General features: G+C 40.9%; 1 protein-coding gene and 1 non-coding gene across 2 annotated transcripts; both read right to left on the bottom strand.

Annotated features, from left to right (window-relative positions):
* Positions 1-739: 739 nt before the first annotated feature.
* On the bottom strand, positions 740-9,575 carry RPL5 (ribosomal protein L5). The gene is made up of 8 exons (XM_063298258.1): positions 9,433-9,575; positions 7,773-7,842; positions 7,557-7,672; positions 5,705-5,839; positions 4,206-4,408; positions 3,446-3,623; positions 2,658-2,746; positions 740-898 (listed from the first exon to the last, which is right to left on the bottom strand). The coding sequence occupies exons 1-8, from the start codon at positions 9,433-9,435 to the stop codon at positions 799-801; spliced, it is 894 nt and encodes a 297-aa protein (XP_063154328.1). The 5' UTR covers positions 9,436-9,575; the 3' UTR covers positions 740-798.
* LOC134495102 (small nucleolar RNA SNORD21) lies at positions 3,752-3,845 on the bottom strand. Its single transcript, XR_010067778.1, has one exon. It is a non-coding gene; the product is annotated as a small nucleolar RNA SNORD21 (small nucleolar RNA).
* Positions 9,576-23,445: the final 13,870 nt, after the last annotated feature.

The following is a 23,445-nucleotide window of genomic DNA, read 5'->3' as shown; positions in this document are numbered from 1 at the left end:
AATCAGTGAACTTAAGCATAGCTTAGTACTGCCTGAATAGATGCTGGAGAGGTGCAGAGCTGTAGTGCATCCTCTCTGTAAATTAGAATCTGTAGTTGTATGGTGTTCTCCAGTATCCAGATTTTCATTTTTCTGACAAACTTATGTATTAAAAGAATCAATCTTGATATACAGCAACACAAATACAGGCTGAATAGCATCCAGACCCACCTTACTGCGTCTTTCCCCTTCATTACAGCTTCTGTTCTCTTCTCAGAAAGGATGCGTTGCCTTTTCACCAATGGGGAAAGGCTTTCGAGTGCTGACTAAATTGCAGAGTCAACTCTTTATAATCAAGATTTAAGGGCTTTTTTAAACTAATTGGTGGAAGGCAAGAGAAGCCAATTAAAACAAAAAGGACTGAGAACTGCTCACACTTTTTTGTCATGCAAAGCTGGTAAATACATCGGTAGAATTTTAGTCTAAGATTAAGCTGGCTTGCGTTACTATGACCTGACTGAAGATCGGAATAGGTAGAATATATTCAATACCAGTAACAGGCTCCATAGTTGGGGAGGAAGAAACTGTTGCTATGTGGATTAGTTTTGTACAAGCTTCAATTTCTACTTTTTTAAGCAACCAAGATTGCACTGGAACATATTTGTGTAATCATCTCTCATTTGAATTTTATCAAGTGATGTGCAGGTGATCAATCCAAATCCAGCTAGAATTCAATCTCAGGAAGTCAACACTTACAACATTGATTCAATAAATTTATTTTGTTTTCCAAAATCTTCACAGAAAATTATGGAAGGCATCTTAACTATCCGCCACACGTTCCTGAGCCCTAAGGAAGCTAGCTTTCTTTTGAGCCACACGATCTTTCTTCTGAGCAAGGGACAATTTGGGACGGTTCCACCTGCAAAAAGATACTTTTTTGTTACTCTTGCCAATGCAGAAAACCTATCCTGCATGAATAATCAAGTCTTAAAGAAAGGAAAAAAAAAAGAACTGACACTAAAGCATCCTTAACATTAAGGGCCAGATGCTACAGTACCAGAGATCTTATATATATGCAATCTTACTGGTATACCAATCTCTGCTTAGTTTTACTACTCGGTTATATATCCTAGGCATCTTATTTTATACGAAGTACAATTCTAAGATATAAATTTAGGAAAAGCTGTATCTTCTAGCTATTTAAGTTCTCGTCGACATGAGAGAGGTTACACATGTAATTGCACAAAGACATCCGGACCATCTCTCCCTCCACTTAAGATAACATTGTACCTTTGCCCACCCATACATGATTTTTTCGTCCCCGTGACGTCCTTCCGATTTTCTCAAAAACAGAGCCACATTCTATTGTTCAATAGTTCATTGGCCAGGAGTTCTGCTTAAGGACTCCTCCACCTGTGCCGAATTCTGTATTTATTTCTAGGTTGGCAAACAGATTAACATACCAGACCTGTAAATGGTTTGAAGAGTTCATTATGAATGACTCCCAATAAGCACTTTCTACAAAACTTGAACACTACTAACCCTAACAGAAAACAATACTTTTTCAATAACACATTTCAAATTAGAATGGAAAACTGTACAGTATTATATCAAAAGTATTGATAATTAACACCAAGTAGCTTCACATTCTGAGGTTTGATACTAGAATAGTGATGCTTATTTAATGGAACCAAATGTTTTCCTTTTGAAAACAAATGCAAACGCAATCACATCAGCTCTTCTTGTGCTTTATGGTATTTGGGGCAATTTTGTTCGTATTTCGACTACTGCTGATCATTTTGAAGAGCCTGTTTTTATATTTAAGACAGAAGCAGAAATCTCAAGGCGAGCAGGCTGCACATAGCTTGCAAATATAAAATGTATGTTAGGAATGTACAAAACATTCCATTTCTAGTGATCCATGTCCAGAAAAATCATATGCATACCAGGCAATATTATCTGATGGGAAGGAAAGAGAGAAAAAGCCAAGGATGCCGGTGGAGTTTATGGCTAAGGGGAGGTAGGAAAATGAAGAGGCTGGGAAGACCACAGGCCAGATAGGCCAGCCAGATTGCCGCCACTAATTTCCCTGATTTCCAGCACGGCACAAGGGGAGATAGCAAAAGGTAGACGCCGGAAAATTTGGTGGGCAGGCCAGTATACAGGCCACGAAAGGGAAGAAGTGCCCTAGTCTTCCCCTCCTCACTCCACAAGACCCCTCTGGATATGCCCAGTTTTGGTTCTGTGGAACCACTGCCTAGCCAGAATGTACTGCAGAACAGTTTGAAACTAAACATGTTTTTTTGTTTTGTGCACACCTCTAATTATTTCCCTAGAATGTCCAAATCCACTGATGAACCTTCACTAAAGCAGAAAGGTGTGCAACGAAGGCAAAGCAGGAGAGGCTTGGCATGCTCCCGCAGTCAACTGAACGGGATGACAGACAAAAGTTTGCAATAAAGAAATAAGCAAGCAAGCCAGAATACTTTCTACAGTTTTAAAACATAGGAACCTGATTTTAAGCTTTGTATTTTATCATATTTTGCTGGGAAAATCATCCTTTTTTAGCATCCCCCAAATGTATTTACTTTTTTCAATGTCAATATATTCCTTCACCGGTATACAATAACGTGTTTCCTGATGGAACCCCTCCTGGAAAAAAATGAAGATCATCTCACCTCTTCTTTTTAACTTCTCTCTTGGGTTTCTTTTCATGGGCTGGATTTTCACGTATTGCAGCATGAGCTTTTCTATACATCTCTTCCATCTGTGGCAAGATATTTAGACATTAATTCATACTTAATGTATATTAGTACATTTGTCATGAGAAAAAAAACTGACACAGATTGAGAAGAAAGCGGTATAATAAAGTCAACTGTAGTGCCTCCCTATCTACAACCCCAAAATCAATCATACACAAAGAAACACAACCAGACTAAGAGGGATGTGCAAAATGGTTCATGCACGTAACAGCTGGTTTCAAGTGGGCTTGTGTCCAAACTGAAACACCCATGTTTTATCCAGGCAGGGGCCAAAATGGAGCTGTTTTGTGCCTGACAAAGACCAAACTGTGGTTGTTCCAGGCAGCAGAACTATTTTGAGGGAAGGGGGAATAACAATAAGAAAAAGCCAAAAAGCCAATAGCTACTGGAGGTAGCTCAGGAAAGGATGGAGGGAAACCTTCAACAGCAGAATGAAAGCCAGTAGAGAAGCCAAAAAGCATGCACGCGTTGCAAACAAGCCAGCAGGTAAACATAGCTGAGGTGCATCTGCCAATGATGTTATATATGGACGATATACTTATTGAACAAGCCATGCTCAGGAGTACATGTAATCATGCAGCAATGACATCAGGTCCAAGTCCTGGTGACCTATAAATTTGTTTTAATATTTCTTTAACTACTATGAAACTCCGTTGCTAGCAGTAATTGTTTTCGAGGACGACTTATATAAACAGATGTATTACCATGTCAGATGTTACATTGTTCTTGATATACTGAGAAAACTGTTTTTTGTAAGCATCTTCATCTTCTTCCATCAAGTAACGCATGTAATCTGCAACATTTTGGCCCATGATATGCTTGCGGTGGACTTCAGCATTGAATTCTTTGCTCTCTGAGTCATAACCAGGGAAACGCTTGGTACTATGAAACAAAGAGCTGAGCGTTATACACACCGGGAGCAAACTGGGTTAAGGTGTGGAACATATATTGTGAGAATCCAAAAATAGTTTTTTTTGGGGGGGGGGGACCAGCCAGATTCAAGAATTTCAGCCACCATCAGTCCCGTCTTGAAACACCAGATCTATCATACACATGCCAAGGACCAACTACAGATGTTCAGTCAGTGGGATATCATCACACAGTAGCCAGTTCAAAACAAAGCAAAAGATGGGATTATTCTGGAGCTCTACAATCATCCTATTTTAATCTTTAAGTTAGAAAACCTACTAAACAAATCAAAGTGAACAGAGTAGCAGACTTCTGTGCATGAAGCATCCAGTTCCTGTAAGATTGTAGCAGTGAATTGCATATGGCAAACAAGTTCTGAGTCCACCACAGAGAATAGCCTACGGTGTTGTCATATATGGCAACAGTAGAATACAAGTCAACTTAGATAGTTATAGCCTCATAAGGGCAATACAAAGAGCACATTAAAAATGTATTTAAAAAAAGAAAAAAAACCCATATAGCTAAATGATTGCCTGAATGCGAATTCAAAGTTACCTGTGTGGAATTGAAAGACCACCATCCACAGCTCCTTTCAGAGCACCAAAAACTTTGTTTCCAGTAGTCGTTCGAGCAAGACCAGCATCCAGATAACAAGTAAAGGCACCAGGTTGTCCATCCACACTTTCCACATTGTATTCATCACCAGTCACTTCAACCTGTCCCTCGTAGATCTTATCAAGACCAAATTTGTTCAGAAGCTGCAAACAACAGTATATTTAAGTTTTCCTTAACAACAAATCACAGTTCATTATACAGTGATGTGCAATGCTTGCCACCCCACAGGAATGAAATCAATACACCCTTTAAAGCTGAAAAAGGTTAGATACTTGGTTTAGGAACTACAATGAAACCTTGATTTACAATGATTTATTGGATTGATACAGTGGAAAACCCCTGGATCACATTTCCTCAGCAATTTACCTCATTTGAATATCATCATCATCATCATCATGCCATGACATGACATGTACATGTACATGACATCATTTATCAGAGATAACCTAAATTGCCATGATGATGTACTTTCATAACGAACAGTCAGGAATGCTATTGTAATACTACTCTCTCCAAGTAGTTTCTCTAGAATTGTGTCCCTGGACTGGTTATCTCATTAAGTCTTAACGTGACATTTTTTGTTTGTTTCTTACGTTTTTTTAATTTATTACATTTATATACTACCCCTCATTCAAGATTCTAGGAAGTTTAAAACACAAGATACAGTAAAATAAAATAAAATGCCATAAACACAAGAACATAATGCACTATTAAATCTCTATTTTATCAACAAGATAAAATCCTGAGAGAAAATGGCAGCCCAACATGAGTCCAAACACTCATCTGAACAAGAAGGTTCCAACTGACTTGGGAAAGACCAATAAAGAGCCCAAGCACATATGACCTCTTGCTACAGCCTCCTGCACTTTTCAGTATACTGTGGAATGCAATAACAGGAAAATCTATCAGGTGCTATAGAAAAGGAGAAATGGAGCTCTTTTAACATCCAAGCATAAATCTCTGTAGTTATTTACCTTAAGCTTTCTCTCTATAAATGCTTTTATCTTGCTAATAAAAATTGCTGATTTAACACATACATTATTTCAATGAACTTGAGGACTAACACGGAAAGGCTGTGTGCCTACTGATCTGATCTGCAATTCGCCCCCCTTTAAGTAACATGAAATCTGTAATACCATTGATTGCAGATCTTACCAAGTGACAAGGAGGCACAAATGATGATCTTTAATAGATACAGGAGAGCACGTTTGGTGTAAAGATTAAGGCACTGGGCCAGAAACCGGGAGACTGTGAGTTCTGGTCCTGCCTTAGGCACAAAGCCAGCTGGGTGACCTCAGGCCAGTTGTGCTCTCTCAGCGCTAGGAAGAAGGCAATGGCAAACCACTTCGGAAAACCTTGCCAAGAAAACTGCAGGGACTTGTCCAGGCAGTCTCCGAGAATCAGATACAATTGAATGGATAAAAAAAAAAGATACGTACCCTGCGGGCCAGCAGCAAGCCCGTACAATAGGCAGCAGCATAGTTGGTCAAGCCTACTTTCACACCATATTTTGGCAGCTCATGCGCATATGCAGCACAGACAATCATGTCACCTTCAATTCTGGCATATGCAATCTAAAGAAAGGGAACAGCAAGCAATCTCAAATCCATGTATTGCCATTGCGCTACACAGCAAATCCTCCCAAACCCAGTCTCTTCAATCCAGGAAATGTATCCATGATTCAAGCCAGCATCTGAAAGTGTTACATACACACATCCAAGTATCTGGTATACCAGTATGGAGAGAACAACAGCCACATCCTTCCTAAGAAATTCTTAAGACATTTTTGAGGGTCTATTTGTTTCCCTCCCTCTCCTGCTCAGTTCCCACATTATATTTTTTTTAACCGGAGACTTTTGACTCAGGTTCAGCAATTAAGTGATTGCATCTGTCCAGTTTGCTTCACAATACTAGGGAAGCAGTTTGCCACTATCTACTTCTGGATTTTATTTCTACTTCCAAGGCTATCCTAGAGCCATAGACATTCTAGCTACCCCCCCCCCACCCTGTTAACTAGGCCCAATCCCATTTTGCTTGCAAACCAAGACAAGGTTGCCAGATGCTGCCACCTCTGCTCTTTCTCCTGCTTCTTTCTTATACTGAATGCATTGTGTCAAAGGAGGATTCTTCCATACAGTTACATATCACATAGCCTTATTCTTCTGATTCTGAATAACTATCAATCTCTAAAGGCTGAGCAAAGAAAGGAAAGGGCCTGCTTTCTGTGATGCAGGAAGAATAAACGTTACAATTTAGGTTCTCTGCTATTATCAATAGCTGGTTTCCTAGGATTGCATGAAGCACATTTAATTTACTATGTAAAACAGGTATCCAGTGATAGCATATTCCTTTATAATCTGTTTTCACCTCCAGCATCTTATCATAGAAGCACTTTATAAGGTCTGTTTCTCTTTCTGACAGTCCCCTTCCACATTTGCCCACTTTTTCCATGCCCAGCTGAAAGACGAACTGAATGAATTTAGGTCAAAGACTACAAGTTGTAGCCAGTTTTTCTCTAAACGTCATTACTAGCAAAAGATTAAGAGTATTATTTATTTTATTAGATTTAGGTGGTGCCTGATTCCAAAACAACTCTCGGCAGCTCACTACTTAAAACAAATAATATAAAAATTACATAATACAATATAAATAAACCAGACAGCATCTCTTTAAACAGTACACTATATATACTAACAAGGGGGCCACATCTACCCGACTTCAAGGCCTGGGAAAACAGCCAGGGTTTCAGGATCTTTCGGAATATCAGGGAGAGAACCACATAAATCTCTGGAGGGATCTCATTCTCAGAGGGCAAGCCCTGAGACAGAGAAGCACACTTTCTGGGTCCCAACAGATGTCACTGTTTAATCAGTGGGACCCAGAGCAGTAGCTGTGAGTCCAAAAGACCCCCCAGGTTGCACACTAATCTTGAAAGGGGAAATGCAACCAATTCTGTTTTATGAAGCAATGTAATTTATCTTGATTTAACATAACGTAATTGGCAACGTATACTGAAGGTGCCCACAAGAGTAAAACGTCAAATGAAGTTCTGAATAGTTCAGTTATAACTTCCTTCTAAAGAAAGCAGCATTGTTAAAAATATGTACTATTCCAGTGTTCAGAATATAATTTCAGTCTGAAAAAATCAAACTGTGGAAGAAAAAGCCTAGTTAAAGATGCTCATAATTTAAGGATTGTTATACATTATAAAAACTCTACACAAAATCACTGCTATGAAAGACATATGAAAACCGGTTCTTCACAACAGTCAAGATCAAAAGGTGGCATTACCTGGCAAATGATATCTCTGTTGGTGACACGTACAATCATCCTGTATTTTGGAGTGTTGTACTTGTTTTTATCTTGAATCACCAAACGCTTACGAGCATAGTAATCAGTTTTTCCCTCTGAAAAAGAAAAATAACAGATCAAAATAGATTTAAAAATTGCCTCTTTATGCCATTATCCATTCAATGTACTGAAGCTCTGTAAAGAAGCGAGACAGACCTCTCCTTCTTCGGAACTTGACTTGGTACCTCTTAAAGTAGGCCTTGTTCTTGACAACTTTGACGAACCCCTTGAATTAATGGAGAAAAAAAAGTTAGAACATCTGTGTCACAATCTATCAAATGAAGGAGGAGAAAAGAACTGAGAAGGCTTAGTGAAATGGATGTAATTTTTCCTGATTGTTGTTATGCTGGTCCATGACAGAAATCAAGATTTGACTAATTGAGAACCAAGAGGCTGAAAATACAGAGGTAAGATGCAAAATGGAAAACTGTATTGGAAAGCTCACCCTTAGAGTAGAGATGCTGAGAGAATTCTACCTTAACTACTGCTAGAACACTGGAAATCATCAGAAGCACTGACAACATACATAGGAAAGTAAACTTTCAAACTTTTTATTGCCATCCATCTATAATCAACAAGTTACACATTTTTGAAGATGGTTTGTATTTGCAGGCATTTCCTTTATATGATTTCATAAAAAAAAATTATATACTGTCACAGTCTACCCATGGTCCCATGAAAATGCCTGTGGCTGGGAAAAAAGGTCAATACTGTACCAAGTTCTAAAAAGCCAGTGAACAGACCTATTCTGACCATCTTCAAGAAAAAAAACTAGTTTCCATTAAACTTCCTTTTGCTTCTGAAATGGGTTGTCTTCTCCCTTTGCAAAGTAACACAAGCCTGTAACATCACATCCTAATCTGCAATTATCAACCCGGACCTCTTTTCATTTGAAAAAATGCTACTCCAGAAATTATTCATGGTTATATTTGCCTCTAATCAGCAGTAAAAGACAGCTACATATCTTTTACACAAAAAGTAGGCAAGAACATCAGAATAGCAAAAACTTACAACAGAGGCTTTATTTAGCTTGACAGACTGCCAAACCCACCCTATCTCTCCACGATTTAAAGTTGTTTAAAAAAAAATTAAGCCTGTTGCTGTTCCCATAATTAGAGATTCACCCATCCTCTGGAAAACATAATGCATGAAGCAGCCCTCAAACAGCTTTTAACCATGTGTTGTAGAAAACAGCAAAAAAAGCTGACACAGCTAACTTCAAGGAAACTTATGACACCTTCAGAAAGAAAGATATGCCTAAGAGAAGGCTCACAATTAGGGCTTCCCTGCAAAGCCATTAAATGATACTGAGTTGACTCCCCTGTCACTTCTCATTCATTCCTCCGCCCCAAATCCTGCAGGGATCGCAGCTCTGTCCTTAAGCCAGGCCCAGCTCCCTGTGTGTACACACCTGGGAAACCTTTCATGCATTCAAGGTCTTCAGTGTAAGGGAGATTCAAATACCTACCCTCCAAAATTTCGAATAAAAAGAGGGAGCTAATGAAGAAGGGACCTGAAGAAGAAATTCTAAGTCGAAATAGAAGCAGGAGAGGCAAAAGGAGAGAACGTGAGAAAGGCACACTCGGGAGGCAATCTGAACGGAGCTCAGTGAAGCCGCAGCTCTCCTATTAGCAGCAGTTTAAAACAGCGAGAGCAGCCATTAGGCCACGCTGGAATCGGCTTCCGCGGCTGGGCCCACCGCTTCCCAATCAGAATCCATCCAGGCAGCAGGAGACAAACAAGAAGCTGGCCGAGCTCGGGAATGCAAAGCCGGTCCCGCCCTCCCCCCCACGGCTCGTTTAGGCCCGGTACTGACCATGATCACCGGTTGTATCCCGTTTCGCTTTAGGCCGAGGGCCACCTAACGAAACGTCCGCAACCCGTAACGCTGGGGGAAAAGGCCTTGCTCAGGACGCAGGCGCAACACGTAACCAGGAAGACAAGGCGGAGTAGTTCGCAACAAGAGGGGCCCTTAGAGAAGAGAATGGTGCCCTCTGGAGGCTAGGAGGAGAGCTGTTTGCTCCGGTTCTCCAGCTCTCTTCCCTGAGCTACCGGTACTTCCATCGGTTCAGCTCCGCAGAGTGAGTATATTATCCATAGCTGCTGTTATGACATCACTGTAGCAAACCTTCCGCTGCCAACCAGTGGCATCTCGGTGTTGTCCTGCCTGGGTTCATGCAGCTAACATTCAGAGCAGTGTTTTTCAATCTTGGAAACTTTAAGATGTGTGGACTTCAACGCTTCCTGCTGGCTGGGGAATTGAGTGTTGAAGTCCACACATCTTAAAGTTGCCAGGTTTGAAAAACACTGATTAAGAGCAATCTTCCACAACCTGATGCCCAGAAGCTGTGCTGGACTATCTCATAATGTCAAATCAGAATAGTCAACCCACTGAGACTTAGAAGTAAGGTTCCCTCAATGGGACACACCCATGCTTACAATTCGCCATTGCTTTTTCAACTTCTCAGCAGAGCTGACAACTTGGGGATTCCCTGAGAGTCTCCCATGCAAATATTAGCCAGGCCTGGCCCTGCTTCTCGGTGTTCACCAAGTAGTATTGAATTGCTGAGTATTACAGAATTTAACCAACACATCTGGATGGTAATGGCTGGGAAATGCTCTTGCAGATTTTTCATTTGTTTTAAATCCATATGGTATTTGAATTTGTTGTTTATTCGTTTAGTCGCTTCCGACTCTTCGTGACTTCATGGACCAGCCGATGCCAGAGCTTCCTGTCGGTCGTCAACACCCCCAGCTCCCCCAGGGACGAGTCCGTCATCTCTAGAATATCATCCATCCACCTTGCCCTTGGTCGGCCCCTCTTCCTTTTGCCTTCCACTCTCCCTAGCATCAACATCTTCTCCAGGCTGTCCTGTCTTCTCATTATGTGGCCAAAGTATTTCAGTTTGGCCTTTAATATCATTCCCTCAAGTGAGCAGTCTGGCTTAATTTCCTGGAGGATGGACTGGTTTGATCTTCTTGTAGTCCAAGGCACTCTCAGAATTTTCCTCCAACACCACAGTTCAAAAGCATCGATCTTCCTTCTCTCAGCCTTCCTTATGGTCCAGCTCTCACAGCCATATGTTACTACGGGGAACACCATTGCTTTAACTATGCGGGCCTTTGTTGTCAGTGTGATGTCTCTGCTCTTAACTATTTTATCGAGATTGGTCATTGCTCTTCTCCCAAGGATTAAGCGTCTTCTGATTTCCTGACTGCAGTCAGCATCTGCAGTAATCTTTGCACCTAGGAATACAAAGTCTTTCACTGCTTCTACATTTTCTCCCTCTATTTGCCAGTTATCAATCAAGCTGGTTGCCATAATCTTGGTTTTTTTGAGGTTTAGCTGCAAGCCAGCTTTTGCACTTTCTTCTTTCACCTTCATCATAAGGCTCCTCAGTTCCTCTTCGCTTTCAGCCATCAAAGTGGTATCATCTGCATATCTGAGATTGTTAATGTTTCTTCCAGAGATTTTAACTCCAGCCTTGGATTCCTCAAGCCCAACATGTTGCATGATGTGTTCTGCATACAAGTTGAATATGTAGGGTGAGAGTATACAGCCCTGCCGTACTCCTTTCCCAATCATAAACCAGTCCGTTGTTCCGTGGTCTGTTCTTACTGTCGCTACCTGGTCGTTATACAGATTCTTCAGGAGGCATACAAGATGACTTGGTATCCCCATACCACTAAGAACTTGCCACAATTTGTTATGGTCCACACAGTCAAAGGCTTTAGAATAGTCAATAAAACAGAAATAGATGTTTTTCTGAAACTCCCTGGCTTTTTCCATTATCCAGCGGATATTGGCAATTTGGTCTCTAGTTCCTCTGCCTTTTCTAAACCCAGCATTTAATTGGGCATATCTCCCCCTATCACTGTTGCCTTTTGCTTTCCTTCTTTCTTGGGCTACTTCTAGTGTCTCAGCAGACAGCCATTTTGCCTTCTTGGTTTTCTCTTTCTTTGGGATGTATTTTGTTGCCACCTCCTGAACAATGCTGCGAACTTCTGTCCATAGTTCTTCCGGGACCCTATCTACTAAGTCCAGTCCCTTAAATCTATTCTTCACCTCCACTGCATATTCCTTAGGAATATTAGTGAGCTCATATCTAGCTGATCTGTGGGTCTTCCCTAATCTCTTTAGTCTGATCCTAAATTGTGCAAGAAGAAGTTCGTGATCGGACCTACAGTCAGCTCCAGGTCTTGTTTTTACCGACTGTATAGATGTCCGCCACCTTTGGCTGCAAAGGATGTAGTCAATCTGATTTCGGTGTTGTCCATCTGGTGAAGTCCATGTATAAAGACGTCTCTTAGGTTGTTGGAAGAGAGTGTTTGTTATGCAGAGTGAATTGTCTTGGCAAAATTCTATCAGCCTATGTCCTGCTTCGTTTTGTTCTCCCAGACCATGCTTACCTGTAATTCCAGGTGTCATTTGACTGCCCACCTTAGCATTCCAGTCTCCCGTGATGAAAATAACATCTCTTTTAGGTGTGTCGTCCAGTAGGTGCTGCAGATCCTCATAGAACTGCTCTACTTCAGCTTCTTCAGCATTTGTGGTTGGGGCGTATATTTGGATCACTGTGATGTTAGATGGCTTGCCCTGAATTCGAACTGAGATCATTCTGTCATTTTTTGGATTGTATCCAAGCACTGCTTTCGCCACTTGACTATTAATTATGAAGGCTACTCCATTTCTTCTGTGGTCCTCTTGTCCACAGTAGTAGATCTGGTGGTCATTTGATGTGAAGTGGTCCATTCCAGTCCATTTCAGTTCACTGACGCCCAAAATGTCTATCTTTAATCTTGACATCTCACCAATAACCACATCCAATTTGCCCTGGCTCATAGATCTTACATTCCAGGTTCCAATGGTGTGTTGATCCTTAGAACATCGGATTCGCCGTTCACCACCAGCACCGTCGGCTGCTAGCCGTCCTTTCGGCTTTGAGCTAGCTGCATCATCACGTCTGGGGCTAGTTGAACTCATCCTCTGTTCCTCCCCAGTAGCATTTTGACCATCTGGGGGTCTCATCTTCCGATGGTATACCGACATATCTCTGGTTGTACTGATCCATTTAGTTTTCACGGCAAGAATACTGGGGTGGGTTGCCATTACCTTCCCCAGGGATCGCATTTAGTCTGACCTCTCTGTCATGACCTTCCCGTCTTGGGTGGCCCTTCACGGTTTAGCTCATGGCATCATTGAGGTGCCCAAGCTCCAGCACCACGACAAGGTAACGATCCTTTGCTGAAGGTATTTGAATAGACTTAACAAATTGTCGAGCAGTTGATTGATTGATTATACATCAAGTCAACATTCACTCTTAGTTACTATGTAGACAGATTTTCTCCAGGATGATCTGTCCCCAACCTGGCCCTTCAGGTCTTCCAATGGTGCACCCATCGCCACCAGGATGATCTGTCCCCACCCTGGCCCTTCAGGTCTTCCAATGGTGCACCCATCGCCACTGTAACTGAGTCCATCCATCTTGCGGCTGGTCATCCTCTTTTCTTCTTTCCTTCCTCCTTTCCCAGGACAGCTAGGTCTTCACATAACGTGTCCAAAATATGATACTATAATTGGAGCCTGGTCATTGTACCTCAAATGAGACCTCTTTGATGTGTTCTATGATTCATCTGTTTCTTTTCTTGGCTACCAACTCTTTGAGTTGCCCAATCCATCTACTTCTATTAACACTGGAAATAAGTTTGGTTGGCATACGTTCTGTCATATGAATCAAGCTTTCCTGAGAAATATTTTCACCTCCCACAATTTCCAAATAGTCCTGCTAATAGGGGATTATGAGAACTGAAATCTATTATGTCAGGAGCTCACTAGAGTGGTGAATGAGTAACACCTTCCCTGGTGTAGGAGCAGTATAGTTGCAGCAGTTTAAGCATAAGATGAATACTAGATGAGTCAAAAACATGTTTTGTATCCAAATATCTTTGTGTCATTTGCCACTTTCACTAAAATTACAAAGCCTGAAGACATGACTCCAAGAAGATCACTGCTGGTGTAGCCACAGTGACACTGATCCAGCCCAAGCTAATCAGGAACCTATGCTTAGAATCATCCCTATTCACTAGAAAGTGTATCATGTGAAAAGCAGAAAGAACAGTAAGTCATTCCAGGGGGACAGTTGTAGACTGCTACAATGGATCACAATGACCTTGGGATGACTGTACAGCATACCTGCCAATCAGCCACAATGCTGTAACAGTACCAAACCTCAACCAGTCATTTAGTTTCATTAAAGCGGTATCTCCATCAGCTGCAATGCTTACCTTCATGCATATTATTTCAGAAGCTGGCAGAGAAACTTTCAAATACTATTTCCTGTTCAAACCTATGCACTCCTCTGAAGTTTCAGTTCAAATCAAAATTTGCAACATGTGATTGGGATCACACACTGCATTATGCCATTATTTTCTTATCCAACATCTACAGATTACATTGGCTGGATCCAACACACTAAGCCATTAATCATTGTTTCCAAATCACAGTGGTTTGGTTCACTCAATACCTAAGCCAAATCCAAACAATCCACATCTTGATTCAGCAACTTGGTGATTAGGTTAATGGTTTTAGTGTAACTGTGTGTGTTCCCAGTCATTATTAGTTAATCCTTTTCCTCAGTTCCAGGCCCAATCCCAGAAGATGCAATCTAATTAAAACAAATCAATGGAACGTGGCACCAGTATACTGAGGTGCCTTTACAATATCCTTCACTTCCTTTCAGAGCCCCCTTCTCATCCAACTATCATAATTCAATGGCAAAATGGCATTTTAAGTTCTCAGGGTGTTTTAACCATAATACTGTCTGCGGAATCAAAGATTTTAAAAGGTTTATTTTAACTTCCCTTCTTAGGATGTCTAGGTGTTTGTGTCATAGACCTACCTATCATCTGAGCATATTCAGCTGTCAGCATGTCTAGATGGAGCAGGTATAAATTCTGACAGCCCACAGACATTTGCAATCCCCATCAGATTTGCTCATGACTCCTAGGTGAGCACCACCATTTGAAAAGCACTTGCCCAGAGATCAAGATCTTGAGGAACAACTGAAAGAGCTAAGGATGGTTAGTCTGAAGAAGAGAACATTGACCAGAGTTATGATAGTGACCTTCGAATATCTGAAAGGCTATCATGTAGAAGATAGAGCAGAGATTGCTTTTTGTTGCTTCAGAAAACAAGACTACAATTAACAGCTAGGAGAAATGTTGCAACGATAGGGCCATTCCACAGTGGTTCCTGGTTCCTCCTTTGCTGGAGATGACTTCAACAAAGACTAGACAGACAACAGCCTGGGGTGCTCTATGAGCAACATCCTTCATTGCACTCTGACATGGAGTAGACAGTTGTACCAGATGAACTTCTTGGTCCCTTCCAAATCTGTGGCTGTGTTTACACAACATGCTAACCTATGGTTAACTGAATCACCAATTGAGTTGTTTGGATTCATGCAGTATATGACCATAAAGTAACATATTGACAGGGTAGCTAAATATATTTTAGACTAGTATGTTGTGCAAGTACAGCCACCATAGCAAGTTGTTTGTAACAAGTTGCTTTGCCACTTCGATTAACAAATGTTCCTTGTGGCTCCTTGTGCATGAATGATGCTTCCTTACGGTTAAGCATGATTTCAAATTCCAGTTAATGTTGATTGTAAATTATGGCTGCTCCAATATCAGAAAACAAGCATAACTATAGGAAAGACACCAACCATGGCTGAGAAGCATTACAGAATGCAGAGATGATAGATGATACATTAACCAAAGTGTTTACTGAACCTATAGGCGCTCTCTGTATGACTTAAGGTCTCCCTCTTTTGAGAACAAATTTCCATCAGTTCATCTGCCTTAGAAGCACACTATGCAGCTACAGAAATATTATTTGTAAAGATAAAGACTCCAGTGGGTCAAGCCCAGCTCCTGGTGATTACATGGATCTGTGTTGTTATCTTGAAAGCAAGGCTGAAGTTATAAGAGGTCAAATGGCTGTAAGAGCAGGAAGCGGGCTTACTTTTTAGCAATTATTGCATCTGGCAATAACTGCCTGGCAGCTTTGTTTAAAGTTATCTCGTCCCAGCTGGAGAAATCCAGGCCAGAACATGGCTGCTGATCTGTTGTGAAAAATTTGCACAGCAGCTGGAGGATAAAACCATTGATATTTGCTCAGAACTGGATGCCAGCAGGGTAAATCCAGCTGATTCTCTATGCTCATAGTCTGATCACTTGTGGATGGGATCCCTGCCCTGCCTGACTACTAGGGAGATCACAGGAGTTTGAGTTTATGGTGGTGAATATATCTAGAAGGACAGTTACTTCCAGCTTCAACCTGGCTATTTTAAATTATTATTGTCCTATCTCCAACCTTCCTCCGCAAGGAAAGTAAGTAGAAAAGATGGTTGAAAGATGGAGTGGTTGTGGATTCAAAGGGCAGTTGAATTTGGGGATGATCTATCTTTACCTCTGCATCGGTCCATGCTCCCCCAGACAGAGCTGGCTCACAATATGGGGATCCTCTGGATTTACAGCTCCTGTTGGAACAGCAGGTGGAAGCTATTATATATCTATATATGGATATATAGATATACTGTATATAATCTATAATCTATAATAATTGAGAGCCAGTTTGGTGTAGTGGTTAAGGCATCAAGCTAGAGACTGGGAGACCATGAGTTCTAGTGCCACCTTAGGCACAAAGCCAGCTGGGTGATCTTGGGCCAGTCACTTTCTCTCAGCCCTGGGAAGGAGGCAATGGCAAACCACTTCTGAAAAACCCTGCCAAGAAAACTGCAGGGACTTACTCAGTCAGTCTCCAAGAATTGGACATGATTGAACGGATTAAAGAAATAATCATCAGCCAGCCCTTGAATCCGGAACATGCAGTTCCCACTATGTTTTAGGGATGGTATTTTAAAACACTGTTACCTCCTTTGAACTAAGATTTCCTTAGGAATATGGGATAAGAAGGCCTTGCTAGCTGCCTGCTGGTTTGTTGGATAGGAATCTCTGCAGCTAAGTTAGGCATATGTATTGGAGTTTCCTTCAGTGTGCCCCACATATGGCTAAGTAGTTTCATATATCTGCATTTATGTGTCTGAAATTCATTTATCGATTTCTGTATAAAACTATTTAGCACTTTTCTTTCAGATACTAAGTATTATCAATTTGGTAAGCACTACAGTTTTTCTGAATGTTGTTATGTGGTTTTGTCTGGACAGTCATGCTCCTTTTAAATTATGCATTATTTTAAATATTGTGAGCCACCCAGAGTCTTTTTAGGAATTGGGCAACTTCAAACTCCAATGAAATAAATAAGTACAGTGATAGAAGCAAAAGTTGCGTGACATTAATACCGAATGCCACAAAAATTGGAACACCAGAGTCAAAAGAGAAGAGAACTCATACAACTTTAATAAGCACACTAATCATGATTTTAAAAAAAAGAATTTTACCAGGCAAAACTATAAAATATATAGCTCTATCCAATTAAGAAACAAACATGGTACACACAAAAGCAATAAACCTTCTCAATGCTCAGCTAATTAAATCTAATTATGTTCCATGCACATAGTCAAGATTTAGTTTGTATAACACATCTAGCTTATTAGCTGTGATTTGCTGTCTAACTCATAATTGGCTGGGTTTCCCAAACACTGTAAATTAGGGCTGTCATATCTGAGCTGCAAAGATCTCAATGACCACTGGATGGAAAGCTAAGAGATACAGGAACACTCTGCTGCCACCTAATGGTCATATGGATTTTTGCAGCTCAGACGTGATACTCCTACACTATGCCAGAAAACCTTCTTCACCTTTCTTCTCTTACTGTACATATTTTTGCCCTTAGCACAGAGGTTATACCAACAGGCATTCTTAGAAATGAAGATGAGGCTGATCTCTTTATAGCATGCAAATTTCTTGCTTTTATTTTTTTAATTAAAAAGTCTGTGTGAGTTAGAATCTGACAAAACCTAGGGAGGTTTTGTGGATGTATATGGGTATGATCAAAAACAAAGATGGCAAGGATCTAACAGAAGAGATCAAGAAAAGGTGACAAGAATATACAGAAGACCTGTATAGGAAGGATAACAATATCGGGGATAGCTTTGACGGTGTGGTCAGTGAGCTAGAGCCAGACATCCTGAAGAGTGAGGTTGAATGGGCCTTAAGAAGCATTGCTAATAACAAGGCAGCAGGAGACGACGGCATCCCAGCTGAACTGTTCAAAATCTTGCAAGATGATGCTGTCAAGGTAATGCATGCTATATGCCAGCAAATTTGGAAAATACAAGAATGGCCATCAGATTGGAAAAAAACAACTTATATCCCCATACCAAAAAAGGGGAACACTAAACAATGTTCAAACTATTGAACAGTGGTACTCATTTCACATGCCAGTAAGGTAATGCTCAAGATCCTGCAAGGTAGACTTCAGCAATTCATGGAGCGAGAATTGCCAGATGTACAAGCTGGGTTTAGAAAAGGCAGAGGAACTAGGGACCAAATTGCCAATATCCGCTGGATAATGGAAAAAGCCAGGGAGTTTCAGAAAAACATCTATTTCTGTTTTATTGACTATTCTAAAGCCTTTGACTGTGTGGACCATAACAAATTATGGCAAGTTCTTAGTGGTACGGGGATACCAAGTCATCTTGTCTGCCTCCTGAAGAATCTGTATAACGACCAAGTAGCAACAGTAAGAACAGACCACGGAACAACGGACTGGTTTATGATTGGGAAAGGAGTATGGCAGGGCTGTATACTCTCACCCTACCTATTCAACTTGTATGCAGAACACATCATGCGACAAGCTGGGCTTGAGGAATCCAAGGCTGGAGTTAAAATCTCTGGAAGAAACATTAACAATCTCAGATATGCAGATGATACCACTTTGATGGCTGAAAGCGAAGAGGAACTGAGGAGCCTTATGATGAAGGTGAAAGAAGAAAGTGCAAAAGCTGGCTTGCAGCTAAACCTCAAAAAAACCAAGATTATGGCAACCAGCTTGATTGATAACTGGCAAATAGAGGGAGAAAATGTAGAAGCAGTGAAAGACTTTGTATTCCTAGGTGCAAAGATTACTGCAGATGCTGACTGCAGTCAGGAAATCAGAAGACGCTTAATCCTTGGAAGAAGAGCAATGACAAATCTCGATAAAATAGTTAAGAGCAGAGACATCACACTGACAACAAAGGCCCGCATAGTTAAAGCAATGGTGTTCCCTGTAGTAACATATGGCTGCGAGAGCTGGACCATAAGGAAGGCTGAGCAAAGGAAGATCGATGCTTTTGAACTGTGGTGTTGGAGGAAAATTCTGAGAGTGCCTTGGACTGCAAGAAGATCCAACCAGTCCATCCTCCAGGAAATAAAGCCAGACTGCTCACTTGAGGGAATGATATTAAAGGCAAAATTGAAATACTTTGGCCACATAATGAGAAGACAGGACACCCTGGAGAAGATGCTGATGCTGGGGAGAGTGGAAGGCAAAAGGAAGAGGGGCCGACCAAGGGCAAGATGGATGGATGATATTCTAGAGGTGACGGACTCATCCCTGGGGGAGCTGGGGGTGTTGACGACCGACAGGAAGCTCTGGCGTGGGCTGGTCCATGAAGTCACGAAGAGTCGGAAGCGACTAAACGAATAAACAACAACCACTTTGATGGCTGAAAGTGAAGAGGAACTGAGGAGCCTTATGATGAAGGCGAAAGAAGAAAGTGCAAAAGCTGGCTTGCAGCTAAACCTCAAAAAAACCAAGATTATGGCAACCAGCTTGATGGATAACTGGCAAATAGAGGGAGAAAATGTAGAAGCAGTGAAAGACTTTGTATTCCTAGGTGCAAAGATTACTGCAGATGCTGACTGCAGTCAGGAAATCAGAAGATGCTTAATCCTTGGGAGAAGAGCAATGACCAATCTCGATAAAATAGTTAAGAGCAGAGACATCACACTGACAACAAAGGCCCGCATAGTTAAAGCAATGGTGTTCCCCGTAGTAACATATGGCTGTGAGAGCTGGACCATAAGGAAGGCTGAGAGAAGGAAGATCGATGCTTTTGAACTGTGGTGTTGGAGGAAAATTCTGAGAGTGCCTTGGACTGCAAGAAGATCAAACCAGTCCATACTCCAGGAAATAAAGCCAGACTGCTCACTTGAGGGAATGATATTAAAGGCAAAACTGAAATACTATGGCCACATAATGAGAAGACAGGACAGCCTGGAGTAGATGTTGATGCTAGGGAGAGTGGAAGGCAAAAGGAAGAGGGGCCGACCAAGGGCAAGATGGATGGATGATATTCTAGAGGTGATGGACTTGTCCCTGGGGGAGCTGGGGGTGTTGACAACCGACAGGAAGCTCTGGCGTGGGCTGATCCATGAAGTCACGAAGAGTCGGAAGCAACTAAACGAATAAACAACAAATGGAACTCCCAAAACCACAATACTAAATCAAATGCCAAATTCCAAACCACAATGGCTGGATTCACACAATTTGCTAAGCCACAAATGAGCACACTACCTTATGGCATAGTAGGATACAGGATCCCAGTCTTATTTTTTTAAACACCATAGATTGAAATTATTTCAAATAATATAGAGAAAAGCAGCCTAACCTATGTATTTATATCTAAGTGACTATGGGGGATTACAAATACATTTGTATTTTACAGTACTTCATCTATTTAACTTCCAAAAAGCTGTAACTTACCAGTCAAATAGAGCTCATTTAGCTCTGAGCTATTAATAGAGCATTAGAAAGGATTACCTAGGCAGAATTTCCCATGCTGTTACTAAGTCCACATCTTTAGTAGAGTTAGAAATGTAAGGGAATCCCCCTCCTTCATTTTCTGGTTCTTCCTTCTTTCCTAGCAAAATGGAAAGAAGGAGGAACTTCTAAAATCAATATTATCTTCAGGCATCAAAGCTATATAAACTGACAAATATTCCCCAAAGTATCATCATCATCATCTTCATCATCATCTCCCTTTGAGTCCCTTTAACTGAACAGGGCCATAGCCATTCTAAAACAATGCAGTTGTAGTGGTTCTGTGGGATGGTGAGAAATAATTCGAATGTGAACATTTTCATTTTCCCCTAAATGTTGATGGAGTTTTTAAAGGTTAATAAAAACTCCAAGCAGCTAACAGCAATCTTGCAGAGTAGAAGCGTGAACCACATTAAGCTTTATTATGTTCAGAAATAAATTCAGTCTTCACACTGTAGTTAGATGAAGTTAGTTTCTGCCTGGGCCTCTATCTCCCTCTGGGCTGGTGTGGTGTTGTGTCTTCAAATGTTGGGCTAAACATCTCAAGCTGGTAACTGCTGCTGTTGGTTTCTGTGCAGTCATCATCAGCATGACTATGGTAGCCTCTCTCTTGTTCATCAAAGTACACCACTCTGCATGCGCTTACTTTTCCTGTCTTTGGGTTCAGGATTCTGTATCCCTTGCTTCCTGGAGCATACCTGATCATGATTCTTCAGCTCTGGGGTCTAGTTTGGATCTCTTCTCTTTTGGTATGTGTGCATAAGCCTTGGATCCAAATACTCTCAGATGCTTTATGCTTGGTTTGCATTTATGCCATAGCTCAAAAGGTGTTAACTTGTTGGCTTTGGTTGGCAGTCTATTCTGTAAGTATGTAGCCCAGTATTTGTCAGGCAGACCTGCTTCTAAAAGCATACATCTTACCATGTCCATTAGTGAGCAATTTTTCCTTTCTGCAACTACATTTTGTTCAGGTGTGTATGGAGTGGTTAGTCTGTGTTCTATACATAGTTGTGTTAGGTATGTTTGCATGGTTTGTGAAATAAACTCACCTCCGCGGTCACTTCGGAGGGCTTGAGGGGTTCTGTTGAACTTGTTGATCACCGTGGCTACATACACTCTCAGCATGTCTGCTGTTTGGGATTTCTCCTTCATTAGGTAGGTCACACAGTATCTGGAAAAATCGTCTATAAAGCACAAAACATATTTATTTCTGCCCGCTGATGCTTGAAGAGGTCCACACAAATCAGCATGGATAAATTCAAGTGGCTTGGTTGCCTACCTTTCCCTTTGTTTGGGTATGGCTGGTCTTGTTGCCTTTCCTTTGCTGCATATCACACATTTTGATTGGCATTTATCATGGTTGCTTATTTCAAAATCTCTTACCATGCCTTCAGTTTTCATTCTAAAAATTGCGTTAAAATCATGGTGCACAAAACGTCTGTGCCAGGTGGTGGCACTGTTGTCTTCCTTTTGCTGCTGACAGGCAAGACTGACGTCTGGTGGCAGTTGTTCGCAGTGCACCTGGTAGACGCCATCCTTTTGAAAACCTGTAACATAAATCTTTTCTCCACTGGTGACTTTACATTGTCCATTAGCATTAAAAATCACATCAAATCCTTTGTTGTTCAATGTTGAAACACTTAGTAAATTAACTTCTAAGTCTGGCACATAGAAAGCATCTTCTGCTACAAGATCTTTGTATTCACTTCCATTGATGCATCACAATGGCACACTTCCTTTTCCTTGAATCGAAGTTGAATTGCCATCTGCTAATGTTATGCTTCCTTCTGTGGTTTCATTTAGCTCACAAAAGTCACTTTTATTCCCACATAGATGCCTGCTGGCCCTTGAATTGATCACCTATCGTCTAGGACATTTATTAGTATCAGCTTTATAAGCTGTGTATAAAGACTCTTCACCTTGAAAAGATTTTTCCTTGGATTTATCCTTGGAAAAAACTTCCTTGTTTCTGCAGAACCTTGCAATATGTCCTTGCTTTTTACATGAATTACACACAATGGCTCTCTTTTCTTTCCTTTTGTTTTTCTGATGTGTCATTGATTGCTCTGGCTCACGTTTACCCTTTGTTGCTAGGTAACCAATGTCTCTGCCAACCTCTCTATTATTATGCAAATTTTGTCTTCAAGCTTCTGGTCTGATCATTCCCAAGAGTTAAGAAAAAAATTTCCTTTCTAAATTCAGACCAACAACAAATGGAAAAAAATATTTGGTAAAGTACTCAGCACAAAAGACATCTTAAGTTTTTCGTTTATGAGATTTTGGACTGTGCTCAGCTGATCAAAGATTGTTTGTAGCCTGATCAGGTAGTCATTTACATTTCCATTGTCTTCCAAATTGCATGCATGCAGTTCTTGTAACAAAGATATCACTTTCTGATCATCAGCTTCTGAGTATAGGGTGCATAAATTCTCAATCATTTCCTTAGCAGTAGCAATATTTTTAATCTCTGCTAATCTGTGATCTGGGAGGGATCTGGCAATAAGAATTTTAGCTCTCTTATCCTTTTTCTTTCATTGGTTTTTGGCTTCCTACTCATTCTCTGGTTTAGGTTCAGGTAAATCCAGAGCATCTAAGCAATCTTCAAAATCTAGCTGCATCCTCAATCTGAATAGCCACGCTGAGTAATTATCCTCAGTCAATCTTGGTATGGGGGGAACTCCCTCCTCTCTCTCCATTGTTCAGAGAGAAGAAAAAAAAACTTACTGACCTTTCCCTTTTTAAATGTGCAAGCAGTTTTCCTTTTGGCTGTGAGGCCAAAGCCTTTTCAAAAATCAGTTCTTGGTCAGTATACTGAACTCTGCTGGGTTGCACTGGTCTGTACTGGTCTCTGCTGGGCCCATAACCCTTGATGGAGTTTTAAAATAGTTAAAATAGTTAATAAAAGTTAAATAGTTAATAAAAGAACTCCAAGCAGCTAACAGCAATCTTGCAGAGTAGAAGCATGAACCAAAAAGGAACTTGCACATTAAGCTTAATTACGTTCAGAAATAAATTCAGTCTTCACACTGCAGTTAGATGAAGAAAAATAGAGATAGC

The sequence above is a fragment of the Candoia aspera genome, chromosome 3 (genome assembly GCF_035149785.1).
Source record: "Candoia aspera isolate rCanAsp1 chromosome 3, rCanAsp1.hap2, whole genome shotgun sequence".
NCBI lineage: Eukaryota > Metazoa > Chordata > Lepidosauria > Squamata > Boidae > Candoia > Candoia aspera.
Note: the sequence above shows the minus strand (reverse complement) of the source record. Positions and strands in the feature narration are given on the sequence as shown.

What these genes read in the sequence shown, in the direction of transcription:
- RPL5 (XM_063298258.1), bottom strand. An exon ending in ACAGAGATATCATTTGCCAG is followed by an intron (nt 5,840 to 7,556) that starts GTAATGCCACCT and finishes CCCTTTCTTTAG; the next exon opens with ATTGCATATGCCAGAATTGA. An exon ending in ACAATGTAACATCTGACATG is followed by an intron (nt 2,747 to 3,445) that starts GTAATACATCTG and finishes ATCTTGCCACAG; the next exon opens with ATGGAAGAGATGTATAGAAA.